The sequence below is a fragment of the Canis lupus genome, chromosome 24 (assembly GCF_003254725.2).
Source record: "Canis lupus dingo isolate Sandy chromosome 24, ASM325472v2, whole genome shotgun sequence".
Taxonomy (NCBI): Eukaryota; Metazoa; Chordata; class Mammalia; order Carnivora; family Canidae; genus Canis; species Canis lupus.
The window spans coordinates 3,327,467-3,347,212 of NC_064266.1; the positions used below are offsets into that span (position 1 = coordinate 3,327,467).

The following is a 19,746-nucleotide window of genomic DNA, read 5'->3' on the forward strand; positions in this document are numbered from 1 at the left end:
TAGTGACAGCCAACCACTAGTTGGAATTTATGTTTAGCTGAACATTAATCAAGTAGCAGAAAGTCATAAGCTTCATATTTCAGTAATGAAGTATTTTTCTATAACTAAAGACATTATTATAGCAATTAATAATTTGTATATTCAAAGAGCAAGATACTCATTATGACACATTGTGACACTCCCTTTTGTTAGAGCTTTTTGGGGAGATATGGGTATATTATAAGCAGCTCTGATCTTTTTATCTTTTTCATGCATGAGATCTTCTGGCCAGCTGTGGATGTATAGTCACAGGCAAACCATAACGGATCATCGAATTTCTGTCTGAAAATTCAAAAGTCATACTCTAAGCACAATCATATCTGAATGCACAGGGAAAAATAAATACACACAAGAAATCTAGGAGGGCTTATAGGCTTTTTAGATGTCTGTAATATAAGTAAAATAAAGATTTCCCTTTTCAACTTCCAGGATTTCCAAAGAAATTGAAAACTTAAGAGGAGAAGAGTACAAATAAAACATAATTCTAAGTGAGATTGGAAGACTGGGAATATGTTTAAATACATTTTCTAAGAAAGAAATGTCCGGGAGCACTCTTGGTCATCTAAAATATACTCCAGAACCCTGGTCTATCAAAATGGGGCAGTTTTATCCTTTTCCAGATTATCTTGTGAATAAAATGGTGGAGTAGGTGGGAATTCTAAAGGAGATGCGAATCTAGGCATCGAGGTCAAAGGTCCACTTCCAGACTATAGATGGGAGTATGCACTGAACACACGGAGATAGGAAATGGGGAGATTGAGTGGTCTGGTGGGCACCCAGGCTTTGTCTGGCTCCATGCCTCCTTCTTCTAGCAGTTGCCACAGATTGTTGTTCAGTCCCACTAACCCCCTCTCAGATTACTTTTGGGTAAGGTTTCAGCCCCAAATCTGGAGGGGAGCATGAGACAAAGGACTAAGCTATCACCATGGCCTGGCCTGGCCCCATCTATCAGCTCAGGAATGAGCACACAGTCTTATCAGGTCTGATGGAGCTTTAGCTAGAAAGCCAGCCTCAAACCATAAAGAAGTCCTCACTAGCTTCTGGTACACAGCCCGAGCTCACTATCTATTTTTTCGGCCCTCATAAAGTATACTCCTCTGAGAATGGGGCCAGCAGCAAGGAACCAGAGGTTAGGAGGTAGAGAGAGAAACCTGGAACTTGATGGGATTATCTTGAATCAAGCCACATTGAAAATCAATCCCATCAGTGCACTTATCCTTTGTTCTATGAAGTGATTATTCCGTTTTTTAAAAGCCATTTCAGTTGGATCATCTGATACCTGCAACTAAAAGACTCCAGACAAGCAACCACTTAACTCCACATCCTCCCCCCAAAATGCAAACTTTAGAGAATGGAGAGCAGCATGTGGTTACAAAAGTGATGATTTCCCAAATCCCCAACTGTTACACAGGTGAGTCAAAATATGGGCAGTCCGGTTCTGCAGCCCTTGCCCAAATTATATTATTCTGAGACCCTCTGGGACTGGGTCTCAGAAATCTCTACTTTAAAGAAAAAAACAAACAAACAAACAAACAAACAAACCCAGGAGATTAAAATGCAAGGCCTGGTTTGGAAACCATGGGCTCCCCAAGATTAAAATGTTAGGCTGCCACTGCTGTAAGAAAAGTCTTCCTGCCATGGTACCTGGGATCAGTACTTGCCTTGCTTCATATTTCTCCTCGATACAAAAGAGCTGAATACAAAAAGCAGCTGAGGCTCCCTTATAGGTGGGGCGGAAGTAGCTGGTCTCCTTGGGCAGCAACATGGATGCCAAGCTCGAATAGCTGCCATCGCAGTCTGTGTCGCCCACAGTGGACTGCTGGCTGAATTTTTCTATGTCCTAGAGCAAGGAGACAGGAGGATCCAAGTGAAAATCCTATTCATCTTCTGCAATTTAATGGGCTAGTGGTTGTATCATCTCTACATTATATGGTCTCCCTAGGACAGATGTTATAGTCTCACCTGAAACAAATAATCCTGAGCCAGGCCTTTTAATGAAATATTCAAAATTTATAAAGGGATTGAAAGAAGTCCTCACATGAAGGTCAGAAAACAAATGGTTTTGTTGGTCTTTCATATAGGATCCATATTTCAACTGCAACACTCCGTACAAGTTAGAGTATGGTTGTATTATGCACATAGCAATTCCATAGGCAGAACACCTCTGTCTCCCAGTGTTTTCACTGTGATTTTGGGCTATAAAAATTTTTGGATCTTGGAACTATTTGGGCAGTTGGTGATGAGGTGGAGCCCAGGGAGGTCCAATTGGCGAGACCTTTTAGGGGCATCTGAGAAGGTGTTCTAGCTCAGTACAGGAAAAGGATTCATTCTGAGATCCTTTTCTTTTATTATTTTTTTTAAGATTTTATTTATTTATTCACGAGAGACAGAGACACAAGCAGAGGGAGAAGCAGGCTCCATGCAGGGAGCCTGATGTGGGACTCGATCTAGGACATAGAAAAATTCAGCCAGAGTCTTCAGGATAAGGCCCCGGGCTGAAGGTGGCGCTAAACCGCTGAGCCACCCTGGCCGCTCATCTCAGAGTTCTTTTAATCCAAACATTAAATCCAAACATTTAATCAAACACTAAAATACTATCAGCACTAAAACCTTAAAAAGAAAATCTGGAGTCCCCTGTCCCTCCAATTCCTCTTCCCATGGGCTAGCCCTTTCAACTTTCTCATTTCTTTGGTATTTACTCTCACGTTTCTGAATATGTGCTATAGCTCTTGGAGACTGTGATAGGCACAACAGTGGCCCCTCAAATGTACATGGCCCAGTCCCCAGAACCTGTGAATTTTACAGAGCAACAGGGACTTTGCAGAGGTCATTAAGTGAAGACTGTAAGAGAAGGAGATTATCTTGGATTATCTAGGCAGGCTCAATATAATCAGAAGGGTCCTTGTAAAAAAGAGGCAGGAAGGTCAAGGACTGGAAGATACTATGTTACCAGCTTTGAAGATGGAGGAGGTATCACATGCCAAGGAATACAAGTGGCTTCCAGAAGCTGGCAGAGGCAAAGGGATGGATTCTCCCTTTGAGCCTCCAGAATGAACAGAGTCCTACCTGCACCTGGATCTTAGCATCGGTGCAGCTAGGGGTTTCTCACCCCCAGAGCTGTATAATGATAAATTCCTGTTGTTTTAGCCACTAGTTTTATGGTAATTTGTTACCATAGTGATAAAAAAAATTAATACAAAGACCTGGCTTCTGGCATTTGGAGAACATGGTGGGAGGAGAGGATAGGGGTTTCTCCATTTGAAACGGAGAGTTCCACTTACTTTTGTGTATTCTGCTTTCCCTTTTACACAGCCTCACACAGTGCAGGCTGAACCTGAATGTGGAGCTGCTTCTGTTCCATTGATAAAGAGAACAACCATCTGGTTATTTCACTTGAGAGCAGTAGAGGAGCCAGGTGCTTTCTGCAGGGACTCTAGTGTCCCCAACACTACATAGCAGACTGTCAGATCCCTCATTTCAGCCCCATCCTCACCCTGCCTTCCGGAAGCCCCAGGCTCTAGGCCTTTTGTGGACACAGGGAGAGAGGGCACTGCTTTCTGCTAGTCCCTTCCCTCACAGTACTACTGGACTTTCTCCTTTCTCCACTGTGCTAAGCCAGTGTAAACTCTTCCATCGATTTTCTTCATTCTCAACATTTTGAAAGGGCTCACTTTCTAATATCTCCTCTCCTAGTCTTGTTTTCTTTGTGGATTTGTGCCCTTCTTATTGCTTTATTGTCATTTCCATGATTTTTTTTCCATAAAGGAGAGGAGATAAACATAGGACATCAAATCCACCTTGTTGACCCACATGCCCTCTGGGGTTCCAGTATGTCTAATGAAGCAGGGACCATCCTGTCCCCTCCTCCACATCCACATTCTGCTTTGGGGCCCTATAGGAATAGCTAGCTACCTATTAGAAATAGAGCCTGGCTTGCCCTCTGCTCCATGCCTTTCTCTCCTCCCTGGAGCCTGACGTGGTAGTGCCCTGGTGTGGGTGTTCTCAGAGGCAAACTCTGAGCTAAGTTCATTTGGGGAGAGATGCCAGGAAATTCTGCAAGGTGAGTGGGAAAGGGAGGCAAGGAAGGAAAGACGCTAATGCAGAGTGTCCCACTCAGTCCCAAAGATCCCTGGGACACTCTGAAGAATACATTTCAGAGCCGTCCCACCTAAGAGGCAAAGAAACTAGGGTAGTGATTCTCCAACTCCCTTCAGTCATTTTCTGATGGCTGGTCTCCAAATATTCTGACCTGCCTACAGGCACAGCATCAGAGAAAACCCAGGCACCTGAAGTCATCGACCTTAGGAGCTGAGCAATGAACAGTGCCAGAATGATATGGGTGGGGCTCCAAGGCATATGCTAAAGTGAGATTCAGAAAATGGACCCATGCCTGCCCGATGCACTCTCTTCCTAGCTGCACATCCTGCTCCTGATTGTATGATCTCTCCTGTCCTCCACACACTTTGCCCAGGAGGGCAGATCCTGCTTCAAGGGTGAAGTCTGCCTCCAGCCAGGTGTGTACACTGAATTCAGTAGGGGAAATAGGAAATCCACTTGTTACAGGTCCATGCTTTGTTCTCCAGTTCAGCTTTAGCCAAAATAAAGTGGCACCTTTATCCTTAGCTGACTTTTGTGAAGACTTCCTAATTGTTCAGAATCTGGAGAAGGAAAAGGTACCAAAATCTGGCCCTCTCCCAGAATTCTGATGTCTGGGATTAGTGTTCAGTTAATGTGTCCCAGGACCTCTATGGAGATGACTCAGCCTCCTGTTCCTTCAAGGGCTCTCCAGACTTCTCAGGTTGAATCCCAAATCTGTAAGAGGTGCTGGGGAATCCACTAAAAGCTCAGAACTGTGCTCACCACTGGGAAATGAGAGTCTGATCATGTGAATCTCCCACTTTAAATTTTCAAAGCCTTCCTCTGCTCCTTAGGAAAAAATCAAAATCCCAAGCAGGGTCCACAGAACCCTGCCAAACTACCTGAATCCTTAGGTTTCTAGCAGGAAACAGAGGGTGCATTCTAATAGAGCAGACAAAGGAGGTTTGACAAAGGACCACACGTAAAAGTGGGAGAAGGTTAAAGAAGGGAAACCAATAAAGGAAGATGCTACCACCCCTGAATCTGTAACAGGAGGGAGCAGTTACTGGAACCTGACATTCACATATGAATGAATAATACATACAGGTGTACAGGAGAGCATATATGTGTGCCAATGACACACACAGTTAGAGGAGACTCTTACAGATCTCTTGCCCCTACAAAGTGTTTTCTTGCTGGACAATGGGAAGTGGAGGAAAAACTATTTACTGAAGTCGCTGCAAAGAATTCCTGTAGAAAATATAACCTCTAGGACCAAGCTGTACAAGGGATACAGAATAAAGGATTTCTCAGTGGAGGAAGATTTCATTGAGGGAGGCTTTGTGGAGTAGGTGCTAAAGAAGGCAGCAGTTGTAAACTAAGAGAAAGAGGCAGGGGAGGCCTGGAGGAGGACCAAGCACACCAACATTCAGCATACAGTAGAGAACCTCTTGGGGCCAACCGGGCAGCACATAAGCCCTACCTCCATTTCACTACTGTTTCCGCTTTGGACTGCTGAGAAAAGATCGTCAACTGGGGCTTCATCTGTAATTCTCCCCTGCAAATGACAAAGGCAAGACATTTAATCAACATCTGCAGTGATTTAGATCCTGGTTCTGTGGCTTAATGACTTGGGAAAGTCATGGAGTCCCAGTGGCCTCATCTGTAAAAAGGACTAAGAGCAGCAAGGTTGTTATGAGGATAAAATAAGAACAGATAAAATATGTTTCAGAGAAACATATAGCTAATCTTTTTTAGCTTGTTAATATGGTAACAATTCCTCATTCTCTGTAAATGTCAGTTATTCCTTTATTATTCTTATTCTTCTGTGTAACTTAAAGCTGCACTAAGTTTTTTCCAACTGCTTTATTGCAGTATAATTGACAGTAAACTGCATATATTCCAAGTATACTTTTCGAAAACTTTTAACCTAGGTATGCACCCATGAAAATATCACCATCATAAAAATAATGAACACATACATCACTCCCCAAAGCTTCTGTGTTTCTTGGTGCCTCTCTCTCTTCACCCTATACCACTCGATCAACCACACACAAATGATTATTGGCTTTTTGTCACTATAGATTATAGGCTGAGTCTATTTCTGGATCTTCTATTCTGTTCCATTAATCTATCTGTTGCCCTTGGCATCATTATCACAGGGGCTTAACGACAACTATACAGTAAACCTTGAAATCAGTAGTATTAGTCCAACAACTGTTCTGTTCCAAAGTTGTTTTGGCTATTCTAGGTCCTTTCCATATGAATTTGGAATCAATTTTTTCAATTTCCAGTCAAAATTCCCTGAAATTTTGACTGGAAATGCATTGGTCAGTTTGGGAAGAACTGACCCATTGACAATATCAAATGTTCAAAACCAGGAACAGGAGGTATCTCTCCATTTATTTAGATCTCATTTCATTTCTCTCAGAAATGTTTTGTGGTTTTCAGTGTACAAGTATTGAAAATCTTTTGTCAGATTTATCTCTTAGTATTTTGTATATTTGTACTATTGAAAATGGTATTTATTTCCAGTTGTGATTGTTAATTGTTATTACACAGAAATAAAATTGAACTTCACATATTAATTTTGTATATATTAGCAACTTGCTAAATTATTTATTAGTTCTAGTAGCTGTTTTGTAGATTCTAGATAAGTATGTTATCTGCAAATAAAGGACAGTTTTAATTCTTCCTTTCCAATTTGGATGCCTTTTATTTCTGTTATCTTTTTCCACAGGCTTGAACTTCTAGGATAATTTTAAATAGAAGAGGTGAGAGCAGACATTCTTGCATTGTTCCTGACCATGGTGGAAAAGCTTTCAGTCTTCTACCATTAAGTATGATGTTAGCTATTGGGTATTCACAAATGGCCTCTATCAAATTGAAGAAGTTCCTTCTGATTCCTAATTTTCTGAGAGTTTTAACAAGGAGTGAATGTTGAATTTTCAAATGCCTTCCTTGCATTTTTCAGAGAAACATATAGCTAATCTTTTTTAGCTTGTTAATATGGTGAATTATATCCCTTGACTTTTTTTTTTTTTTTTTTAAGTAGGTTCCATGCCCAGCTTGGAGCCCAATGAGAGGCTTAAACTCATGACCCTGAGATCAAGATCTGAGCTGAGATCAAGAGTTATCACACTTAGCTGACTGAGCCACCCAGGCATGCTTGATTGATTTTTTTATGTTAAACCAATCTTGCATTCCCAGAATAAACCCTACTTGGTCATGATGTACTATTCTTTTTATATATTGATTCCAATTACTAAATTTTTTATTAGGACTTTTCCATTAATGTTCATAAGAGCTATTAACCTGGAGTTTTAGCTTCTTGTAATCTCTTTTATTGTGAGAAGACATACTTTAGATGACTTAAATCCTTTTAAATTCATTGAGATTTATTTTGTGGTCCAGAATATGGTCTACCTTGGTAAATGTTCTGTGTGCACAGGACAAGAATATGTATTCTGTCATTTTGTGGGTAGAGTGTTAAGTGTCAACTAGGTCAAAGTTGTGATAATATTCTTAGAAATCTATATTCCTACTGATATCCTACTTTTTCCATTATTAAGAGAGGGATATTGAAATCTCCAAATACAGTCATTTATTCATTTGTTTGTATTTGCAGTTCTATCCGTTTTTGCTTCCTGTGTTTTGAAATTCTATTAGACACATAAATATTTAGGATTGTTATGTTCTCATGATCTTTGTTATTTCTGGTAATATTCCCTCTTCTGAAATCTGCTTTGAATGCAATGAAGAAAGCTACTCCAGCTTTCTTTTGATTAGTGTTAACATGCTGTATCTTTTTGTATCCTTCAAATTTGAACCTATTGTATCTTTGCATTTAAAGGGCATATTTGGGATCTCTGGGTGGCTCAGTTGGTTAAGTGTCTGAATTCAGTAAGTGCATTCTTATGGTCTAAATATAACTGAGTCTTGTTTTTCATCCAACCTATTTTGGCCTTACATAATCTTTGATTGGGATATTCAACGTATATTACATTTAATGTGATTCTCAATATGGTTAGATTTAAGTCTGACACCCTATTTGTTTTATATTTGTCCCTCTGCTCTTTATTTTTTTTCCATATTTTTGCCTTCTTTTGGACTAGTGTATATATTTTTAAAAAGATTTATTTTAATAATCTCTACACCCAACACCAGGCCTGAACTCACAACCCCAAGATCAAGAGTCACATGCTTTACCAACTGAGCCAACCAGGTGCCCTACTTGTATATTTTTATGATTCAACTTTCTCTCTTCTGTAGGCTTATTAAGTATAACTCTCTGAATTTGATTTGTAACTTCAATATTTTTTACAGTTTATGATATACATCTTTAACTTACCACATCTGTCTTTTAGGTAATATTACACCACTTCAGGTATAGTAGAAGAGCCTTCAAGTAGTATATTTATATTTCTCCCCTCCTGGTTTTTATACTATTCTTGCCATTCATTTCATTTTTACATTTGCTACAAGCCCTGCACTATGTTGTTTTTATTTTACTTAAACAATGAATTACCTTTTAAAGGGATATAATTAGAGCACAATTTACACATTTACCCATCATTACCATTTCCAGTGTTCCTCATTCCTCTGTGTAGATCCTGAGTTTCATCTGGTATCATTTCTCTTCTGCCTGAAGGACTTCAACTTTTTTTTTTTTTTTTAAGATTTTGTTTATTTATTCATGAGGGACAGAGAGAGCGAGAGAGAGCGAGAGAGAGGCAGAGATGTAGACAGAGGGAGAAGCAGGCTCCATGCAGGGAGCCCAACATGGGACTTGATCCCAGGATTCCAGGATCACACCCTGGGCAGAAGGCAGGCACTAAACTGCCAAGCCACCCAGGGATCCCCAACTTCAACATTTCTTGTAGTATGCATCTACTGGCAATGAATTTACCTACCTTTTGTATGTAGATGAAAATTTTACTCATTTTTGAAAGACACTCACTGGGTATAAAATTCTAGGTTGACAGTTTATTTTATGCCAGTTATTTAAAGATGGGACTGCACTGTGCCTGTGCCAACAAGAAATCTGCTACAACCATTATCCTTGTTCCTCTGTTCCCAGGTTGCCTTTTCCCTTCTGGCTGCTTTTAAGATTTTCTCTTTATCAATGGTTTTCCACTATTTGATTATGATGGGCTTTGGTACAGGTGTCTTTGTGTTTCTTGTGCTTGCTATTTATTGAGCTTGTGTCTGTGGGTTTACTGTTTTCATTAAATCTAGAATTTGTTTAATCATCATTTCTTCAAATATTTTTTCCATTCCAACCTCTCCCTCTTCTTCATGTACTCCACACATATTAGCTACTTGACATTATCCCACAGCTCACTGATACAATGATCATGTTTTTAATTTTTAATTTAATTTTTTAATTCTCATTTCAAGTTTACTAACCCTTTTTTTCTTCCATGTTTAATCTATGGTTGATCCCTCTGTGTATTTTTTCATCTCATGAATTGTAGTTTTTATGTCTAGAGATTTTATTTGGGGTGTTTTTATATCTTCCATGTCTTTCTTTGAACTTTGGGCTTACATAGTTATAATAACTGTTGTTAATGTTTTTGCCCACTAGTTCTAACATCTGCTTCAGATCTAGGTTGGTTTCAATTGGTTATCTCCACTTTACACATCATACAATCTCAGTTTTTTGAGTGCCTGTAATATCTTCTTGGATTCCAAACATTGTCATTTAACCTAGCTGGGTGCTAGTTAATTTTGTACTCCTACACACATTATTGAACTCTATTCTGGGACTCAGTCACTGGAGCAGTTTGATCCTTTTGGTTCTTGCACTAAAGATACGTTAGACATTACTGGTGCCATGTTCTCTCTAGAGTTAATTATTCCCCACTATTGATGCAAGGCTCTTCTGTGCTCTTCCAGTGCTTTGTGAGTCATAAGATTCTCCAGTCTGGCTTATGGAAGCAGGCATTAGCTCCAGCTTTGGATGAGTACTGGGCACTATGAACTCAAATCCTTTTGGGAAGTTCTTTCCTCAGCCTGATCTTCACTATTTCCTCGAGATCCCTAACATCCCTCTCTGTGCAGTTCTCTCCTCTCTAGTACTCTGTCCTGCAAACTTTATCAGCCTTAGTCTCCATGGACTTCCAGACCTGCCTCCTCAACTTAGAGAGTCCACAGGGTTCCCACTGAGCTCTCCTGCCCTGTGCTGTGGCCTGAAACTTTCTTAAGGCTGGAGGCCAGGAGAATCAGAGGAGTTACCTGGCTTGTTTCCCTATCTCTTGGGCATATATTTCTTTGGTAACCTGATAAGCAGTGTCTTAAAAATTGTTCTCTCATATATTTTGGCCACTTTTTGTTTTTTTAGGCAGGAGAATACATCTAGTCTCTGTTACTCCATCTTTGCCAAAAGCAGAAGCCCTTAGCACTAAGTATTTCTTGTTTATTAATTCTATTCATCAGCTTCATCTACCTTAACCTAATCCATGTCATACAACCTTCTTTAAAAAGTCCCCTCCTCTGGGATATTTCCCCTCCTCCTTTCCAAATACTGAATTAGGGCTTTCCTCTTCTCTATCAAGTCACTATCTCTTGAAGACTGGAGTTGTGTTTTGGTCTCGAGTGCCCTCAGATACAAAAGAATGCTTAGCCATTGTGTGTGCCCAACTTCCACGGAGAGAATAAATCAGCACTTGAAATATCATAGCCAACCAGTTACAGGTTGGGTCCTCTTGGGGCATAAGAATGCATTTTCTATAGGGACAATGTGAAAATCTGGGAGAACAATCTGGAAATCAGGTGGCCTAGTGCTAAGACAAAGGTCCTCCCTCCATCCTCCTTTTCCCAAGATTTCATTTGCATGAGTGGATGGCAAAGAGGAACTCTGTTTTGTCCAATGTTGAAAACAAAGGGGTAAAAAGATAGAGGCTGGAGTCCAGAAGTGAAGGCACCACCTGCCCCCCCAACCTAGGCTCAAGGGAGGGGTTCTGAACCTAGTTGGATGGAAAAGTCAGACAGACCAGAGGCTGAAGGAATGGTGTAGGAAAACATCTTGTGTTTCTGGCCACACACAGTGCTGATGTAGGACCAGGCCAACATTAGCCTAGAAGTGAGCATATTTTCCTGCCCCACGCCCTAGGTGAGGCCTTGTTCCAGAAGACACAAGAGACATACTCTGAGGTCCTGCAGGAATCTGTAAGGACCCAGAACCCAGTATATTTGGGCATTTATGTTACCATGAACCCAACAGTGGTCAGAAGTCGGCAGAGCTGGAGCAATGAGCTGGATCTGCTAGCTTGTCCACCAAATCCTAAGTAATCTATTATATGACTGTGGCCTACTTTGGTGTGGGTTTCCCCTTTCTTCAGGTTAGGGCAGCAGCAGCTCATGTGGAACTCTGGTAGCAGGAGGGTGTAGGTGGGGGGGGGCTTCTGATGAGGACAGGCAAAGACAAGTGGGGCCAGCAATTCTCCAAGAAGCTATGGAAGGCATTTCTATAGCTTCCAAAGCCCGATCAGGCAGGAAGAAAAACAGGGCCTCATGCGAGTGTGTAAGTCTCATTGGTATGTCTGAATTTTCTACCTGGCTTTAAATGAGCAGCTTTATTTCCCTTGACCTCCTAAAATCAGGGAATGGGTTTTAAGGAAGGAAGAGAAGGGATGAAACTCCATTCTGACCTGTATTCTTGAAGCTGGTGGGGAGGCTCTGATTTGTCTATTACACCTACACACACCTGAGTTTTCTCCCGGCCTGCTGTCCCCTAGTCTTAGTGCTAGTGAGGCCTTCTCCACATCAGGCATCAGAACTCAGTGATTAACCAGCACCAGGCATGCCTCTGACTGCACAACACAAGTAGAGCCCCCTCCCCCGCCCCCCCAGGGCCCAGGCAGGGGTAAATGAAGTCTGTTACCTGAATGATTTCCATGGCCTCTGGAGAGAGAGGTTCCTGTGGCTCCTCAACTGTTTTCAGGGAACTGGGGTTGCTACTACTGAGCTCAGCATCTTTGAGGAAAGAATGGCATAAAGACAGAGAACAGATGATAAATATCTTCAGGACACAGGACACTGGAGACACCATGGTAATTAACGTGTTTCTCACCTGCAGCACATCTGAAAGAAATGCAGTGCAGTGAGTGGTTCCATGAGGTGGGAAGCAGAGGGTCTTCACATCCTACCTCAATTCTGACTTCTTGTGCCCATATGCATGTGATGGAGATAAAATGATACCCACCCCGAGAAAGCTGTGGGGGAAAAATGCTGCCAGCAATGGGCTAGAACCTGGTCTGGCCTTCAGGGAGCCCTCACCCTCTAAGGCTCCTGAGCCAGTGCTCCTTTCATAGGAGCCCCCTTTAAAGTTTACCAACAACTGATTAGCAACTTTCTGGGCTGTAGGCTTTGAAATGATTTAAAGACCAAACAGGGGAAAGACCACAATTAACTATTTGTACTTCTCTACTTTCTAAGCAATAAGAACTGCAGCTAAGCATTACTGTTTAAGTATATTCTGGAAAGTCAGTATCAGGGTAAGTGTTTGTGTTTTTAACTTTCACTAAAAATTACAGTAAAAAACCCCTTTCTCCTTTTGTCTACAAAGCTCTTTTCCCCCTCTGCCTTCTGAATTCTTGTCTTTCTTCCAGCTCGTCTTTCTTCTGGGTCTTCTTATTTCTCTTCCTGTCTCTCTGCTCCCTCTTTCTCCTTCTATTTTGTCATTCTCTCTTCACTTCCCCTTTCCCTCTCCTTCCTCTCTCCCACCTCTTCCTTCTGGCTCACCTTGTGTCTGCTCTGGTGGAGGATTCTAAGCTATGACATTTATTCACAGCCACCCTAGGATGCTGCCCCTCTGCACTGCCAGCAGAAGCCTGACCCTCCATCTTCTTGTTTCTAATGAACGTTCATATCAGATGCTGTGGATAGACCAGACGTAGGCTATCCTACGTCTCCTACGTATCCTCTTGGCTCCTTCATTTCTCACTATGCTCTTCTAGTGCCAGCCACAGCAATGGCTCCTGCAGATACCGCTTAATCCCAAATCCCCAGATTACCCATGCCCTGTACCTGTCTTCTGGCAAAGACATAGCTCAGTGAAACAGAAAGAAATTCTAAGAGAAAAACTGGATGGCCAGGGAAGTATAAAGGGCATAAATAAAGAGGTATATAATGTTGAAAGTACAATGAGAGAGAATTACATCCTAGGGTAATGGGTAGTTCTTTTGGCATGGGGAGAAAATGTCTGGAAACAGGAGCACAGGACATAGAATCCCTCTTCTGAAGAAACATGCTTTGAGGCATGGATCACATCTTAGTTCCTGAGTATTTCCTGCTCCTTGCAAAACTTTTCATAAAGTCTATATGGGGTTTTAGGCATTCTCATGATGACAAGAGCCATGTGCTTTTTATGTTAATTTACTTTGTTGACATAATGTGTATTCAGTAAAAATGCATGAACTTCAACATTTATCTATTCCCATGTACCAACCACCCAAATAAATAGCTAAAGCATTCCCAGCAACCAGAAGTTTCCCTCATTACCATGTCTAGCCAATATATCACTTAAAGGTAGATGCTCTTCTGTCTTCTGCCATCATTGATCTGTTTTGCTCAGCAGTAAACTTCTTGAATTAAAAAAAATATAGATATAAAATATATAGATAGGTAGATATAGATATAAATATCTCCCTATTCTTAAGTTCAATTTTATTTTTTAAAAGAGCTATTTTCCTATTTTGTTTTAAATCTGAAGGACTACCCAAAAGAAGAAACTAAAAGAAAAATACTAGACCTTCATTGTACATATATTTATTTTATATACTAGGACAAAATTACTAAAAAAGTAAGTAAGAGACCTTAAAGAATGGATTAGATTTGAAATGAACTGATAATGCTGGTGACTTCACTATTTGACAGTCTAATGTTCATGAGACAATTACCAATTACAACAGCTAATTGTCTTGGTTAAACTGTCGTGGGGTTATTGCAGTTTATTAGTAAGCAGCTGCCACACTCATCCCCAGAGGTGGCTGCATTTCAGAACTAGGCAAAGTGATGCTGTATCTCTCTTTCTTGTGTCTCTGGGGTTTTGTGAGGTTTAATTAGTTAATGTTCATAATGTGTCCTGAGATCCTCAAACGTGAGGTGCTTATACCAGGGAGAAGTCAAGGCACTGGCATTATATAACACACAACTGAAAACATGACTGAGGCTACACATTTAATTGTTATTTTATTACTAACACCACTTATGTAGCTTAGAAGTTACAAACTAGTGGGAGTAGAGGCACTATTTGCTAAGACTTTCCCTGTTCTTGAAACTGATTTATTTATTTTTAAAGATTTTATTTATTTATTCATGAGATACACAGAGAGAGACAGAGAGGCAGAGAAACAGGCAGAGGGAGAAGCAGGTTCCATGCAGGGAGCCTGATGTGGGAGTCGATCCCTGGTCTCCAGGATCACGCCCTGGGCTGAAGGCAGGGCTAACCTGCTGAGCCACCTGGGCTGCCCTTGAGACTGCTTTATATGGGTGGGTTTACCTCAAAGTTAATAATGTTATAGAGTTTCAGGTATCCCCCCTAATAAGGGCCCTCCCAAGACATAGCACCTACTATTGCATTCATAATTTTACATTTGTTTTTTTAAAGAGGGTTCTCAAATTGTATAGACTTTAGGTCCCACAAGACCTGGGCTGCCCTACTCTTTATCTGATAGTGATAATACACAGGGAAAGATAACTAATACATTTTGATGGTTTTAGGAATTAATAATAGTAAACAATCAGGTATTTAACATTTATTTTAAATACAGATCAAAACTCCCAACGGGACTTTTTTTGTGAAGTGAAATATGGAAGAATGGTTTTTTGAAATAGTCAACAACAGAAATTTAAGAAATAAGAACAAAGAAATAGTCAACAACAGAATTTTAAGAAATAAGAACAAAGAGTGGGCCAAATTTCCTAATGAATATTAAGACATGTTATAAAGCCATAGTTACAAGAACCATGGATTATTTAAGTAGAAATAGAACAGAACAGAATCCAGAAAAAAGCCATACATTTATAAAATTGCTGATATTTGTTAAAAGTGGCATTTTGAATTGTAAAGAAAGAATAAACTATACAAATAAATAAATAGTGCTGGCTCATCATATGGGAAAAATTAATTTAGGCCCCTACTTCATATACTGCATAAGAATCACCTGTAAATATGCTAATAACCTAAAGATTTTTTTTAATGTTGAAATTACAGGAGAATATTATCTTGGGGGTGGAGAAATTCTTCCTTAAAAATCCTTCTGCAGGGATCCCTGGGTGGCGCAGCGGTTTGGCGCCTGCCTTTGGCCCGGGGCATGATCCTGGAGACCCAGGATGGAATCCCATGTCGGGTTCCCGGTGCATGGAGCCTGCTTCTCCCTCTGCCTGTGTCTCTGCCTCTCTCTCTCTGTGTGTGTGACTATCATAAATAAATAAAAAAAATTTTTTTTAAAAATCCTTCTGCAAAAGGGGAGAAGTCATAAAAGCAAAATATTATTTATTTATTTGTGTGTGTGTGCCAGGCATTTTTTACGTTTTTATTTTAATTCTAGTTAGTTAACATACCTATTTGACCACATCAGAATCTAAAAGGTCAGTCAAAAGTATCCTAAGAAGAAATTTTTTTAAATTAGAGACATGGAGAAAATATTTGCCACACATAAAATGGACTAACAATTTAATTACAGAAAGGAGAAACAACCCATTAGGCAAAGGCAATGAATATCCAGGGAATATAAATGACCTTAATAAACATACAAAAGTGTTTATCCTCAATAATATTCAGAGAAATAAAATCAAAACAATATCTCCTTTCATACTTAACATATTGTCTAAAGTTTAAAATGCTGACACTCTTATATGAGAGAACTATGAAAGGGTCTGGAGGAAGACCACTGGTTTGGTCATATTTAGTGGCAATGTGAGTATTTCCAAGCCCAGCAAGAACAACTCCAGGAATAGAGCCTGGGGAAATTCTGGCAAGGGGTCCAAGGAGACATGCACTATAATGTTTACTGCAGCACTTTTCACAATAACAAAATAACAGAAACAAGTTTAATGTCCATCTAAGGACAAATGTGACACATTCCATGTTGTAGAATACTGCCCAGAAGGTAAAAGGAGTATCCTAGAACAACATGTACCAACACTGCCAGATCTCAAAGAGTTGAGTGAAGAAGTAAATTTCAAACATCACATATTCCTAAAGACACTATTTATATTAAAAAAAAAAAACTGCTACAAAATGGTAGGGTTTTTTTTCTATGAATAAATGGACTTCTTAGAAAAGTATAAAAAGTTGGTCTGGGTAGACATATACTAAAATTATTACAATGGCTATTTCTGGGGAGAGAGAAGAACCAGGCTTGGATGTGGTTCAACGGGAACTCAACTTTTAAGTGCATTATCTTAATATTTTTAGGAGGATGGTTTCCTATGTTACTAATACTATCAAGATTTTTTAAAATTTCCAGTTATAAAAGTAAGTTTCTTCTTATTAAAATATTTTATTTATTTATTCATGAAAGACAAAGAGAGAGAGAGAGGCAGAGACACAGGCAGAGGGAGAACCAGGCTCCATGCAGGAAGCCCGACATGGGACTCCATCACTGGACTCCAGGACCACACCCTGAGCTAAAGGCAGACACTCAACCACCGAGCCACCCAGGCATTCCTAAAAGTAAATTTCTATCTCCAAAATATTACAAAGCAGTCATTTTTGTTTACTATTGCAATATTATGGATCATTTTTTAAAAGCTGCCAAATGAACTTAAGTCCTTCCATTTCAAGAAGGGAAAAGGTTAGAGATTCAAGTTAAATCATTCATCCAAAACTTCAATGGAGAACAATGAGTTGCATTGTTCATTTACTCAAAAGTAAATGAATAAAATGTAGCCCCTCTTATTCTAAAGGCTCACAAATGTCAAAATCAGTATCTCTGAGCAGAAATCAAGGTGTTGGCAGGGATACACTCCATCCAGAGGCTCTAGGGGAAAGGCTGTTTCTGTGTACTCCAGCTTATAGTGACTGCCAGCATTCCTTGCCATGTGGCCACATCACTTCACTCTGTCTCTGGGGTCACAGCCTCCTCCTGTTATCTCCCCTGTCTCTCTCTTATAAGGAAACTTGTGATGGCACTTACTAGGAAGATTAAACTCAACTCTGCCAAATCAGAAATCACAGCATTTCCATCATATAATTCACTCATTCTTATTATTCCCATCTTGCCAAATGGTTCCACTATCCATCTAATTTCTGCAGTCATTTTTTATTTTTTTCCCTTTTCCATATCCCACCTTCTCCATATGAACTAAAATATCAAATTCCTTTAATTCCCCAAAATACCTCTCAGGCTCATCCATAATCATTGTTCTGATTCAGTCCCTCCTCATCTCTTTCCTGGACACTCTAGTAGAAAGTCTTCCTTTGAACTAGAACTTGAACATGGATCCCTTTCTAATTAAGGATTGCCAATGGAACATCATCAGGTATGCTGTGAATAGATTAATCTAAACTTTTGCAAGGCATGTGAGCCTTGATCGCATCACCTCAATATCCTGTTCTGCTTCATCTCCTGTCAATGCCTCACTTCATGTTCTAGCAACCCTGAATTTGTACTTTACCCTAATAAGTGATGGTTCCTAATACCTCCTTATTTTGTACATTTTGTTCCCTCTGCTAGGAAAATCTTTCTGCTTATTTACCTAGAGAGCCTCAATTAGTTTTTGAAGTTCTGACTCAAAAGCTTTTTTCCCTGTGAATTCTAAGCTGATGTTCTCAAGACGACTTAGGTATAATTCCGCTGTGGTTCCACCACAATTTTCTAGCACTTCTCTCATTGCAAACTAATTTGTCCTGCTTATTTATCCTGCCATTAGTCAGTACTAGACTCACCAGTGTTAGACTAGGCTCCCAAAATCTAGTATATGGGAGGTACTCAATATTTACTGAATGGCTGAATGAACAGCAAGAAGTTGATGATAAAGTCCACAACAATACAAAGGAAAACACTAGGCAGCTGCATAAAAGGAGGATAAAGGGCTTTTTTCTTATTTTTCAAGGAAGCTCTACCCATCTGGACTGCAATGCAGACTCTAAGCCACACAGTATTATCAATTTGAGTTTCATGCCCTGGTAATTCCCATAACACTGTTTTGAAGTGAGACTACAGGTTTTAGCCTCCTCCAGGCTAAACTGAAGTTTGTGTCTCTAATAGGACTAGGGAAAGAAGACCATGACAAAAATCATCAGCATTATTCTTTTGTGTGAATAAGGATTGAAATAATGATGTTGATTTTTCACCCTCCCTATATTTAGTCCCTTCACTAAAGGAACTTCACTAAAGAGAATCGTCTCCCTCCAATTCTGGGCTCAGCCATATGACCTGCCTTAGGTAAGTAATATATATTAGTTCAAAGCCTAGACCTCAAGATGCCTTGTCTGTTTCTATTTGGTCTCCTGCACCTTTGTGGTCACCATAAAAACATGCCCAATCTAGCCTGCTAAAAGGATGAGAGGCACACACAGCAGAGCCAATGCCAGCCCAAATCAGCCAATAGGCAACCAACCCCAAGACATGTGAAAAGACCCAGCTAAGATCAGAAGAACTGCCTAACTAACCCCAGCTGTATCATCAAAACATGCTTATTGTGGTATGCCACTGTGGTTTTGTAGCTGTTTGTTGGCAGCATTATTGTGGTAATGGATTATTGATGCAATCACAAAAGTTAACAGAGAGAATCAACCAAATCCTGAGGCTGGCTCTTTGAAAATACTAATTAAATTGACACTGGTAAGATTAAAAAAAGGAGAAGACACAAATAAATGATGCCAGTAGTGAAACATATAAACATAAGAGACATATATAAGGTAAGATAGTAGCTATAAACCCATAAAAACATTAAATATATATGGACTAAATACTATAATTAAAAGACAGCAGTTGGCACTCTAGATCAAAAACAACAATTAAACTCTATGCTGTTTATAAGAGACACAACTAAATATAAGGAAATAGAAAGAATGAAAATAAAAGAATGGAAAAAGATATAGTATGCAATTTGAATCAAAGAAAGTAGGTATGTCCATATTAATCAGAGAAAGTAGACTGTAAGGCAAAAAAAGATCACTAAAGATGAAGAGGACACTTCATAACTGATTTTCTTTAAAGTTCAAAGAAGATATCATGATTTTAAATTATATACCTAACAACACAGATTCAAAATATATAATGAAAAATGATAGGCTATGAGTAGAAATCAGTACATTCACAATCAAAGCAGGAGATTTTAACATACCTCTCATTAATTGATCAAACAAGTGATGAAGTCAATAAGGATAAAATATTGAACAACATTATTATCAAATGTAACTGATTTATATAGAACGTTGCCCCTAACAACTATAGGATATACACTCTTTTCATAGACTCGAGGAACATTTTTAAAAATTGACCATATGTTCAGCAAAGTTTAAAGAATTAAAATCACACAGGGGAAAAAAAATCACACAGGGTAGGTTCTCTGACTTCAATGCAAGTGAGCTAACACACAATAATAAAAAGATAATTAGAACATCCCAAATTGATAAAGAAAATGTCATACACACACACACACACACACACACAC

The 19,746-nt window shown here is 39.6% G+C and overlaps 1 protein-coding gene across 9 annotated transcripts in view; it reads right to left on the reverse strand.

Annotated features, from left to right (window-relative positions):
* The window catches only part of CFAP61 (cilia and flagella associated protein 61), a 278,254-nt gene that overhangs the window by 185,550 nt on the left and 72,958 nt on the right, over nt 1–19,746 (reverse strand). For all 9 annotated transcript variants that reach the window (XM_049100272.1, XM_049100274.1, XM_049100273.1 and 6 more), the window contains 3 exons: nt 12,002–12,093; nt 5,600–5,674; nt 1,701–1,879 (listed from right to left, as the gene is read on the reverse strand). In XM_049100272.1, the coding sequence (XP_048956229.1) occupies nt 1,701–1,879; nt 5,600–5,674; nt 12,002–12,093 (346 nt within the window). The remainder of the gene's footprint in view (nt 1–1,700; nt 1,880–5,599; nt 5,675–12,001; nt 12,094–19,746) is intronic.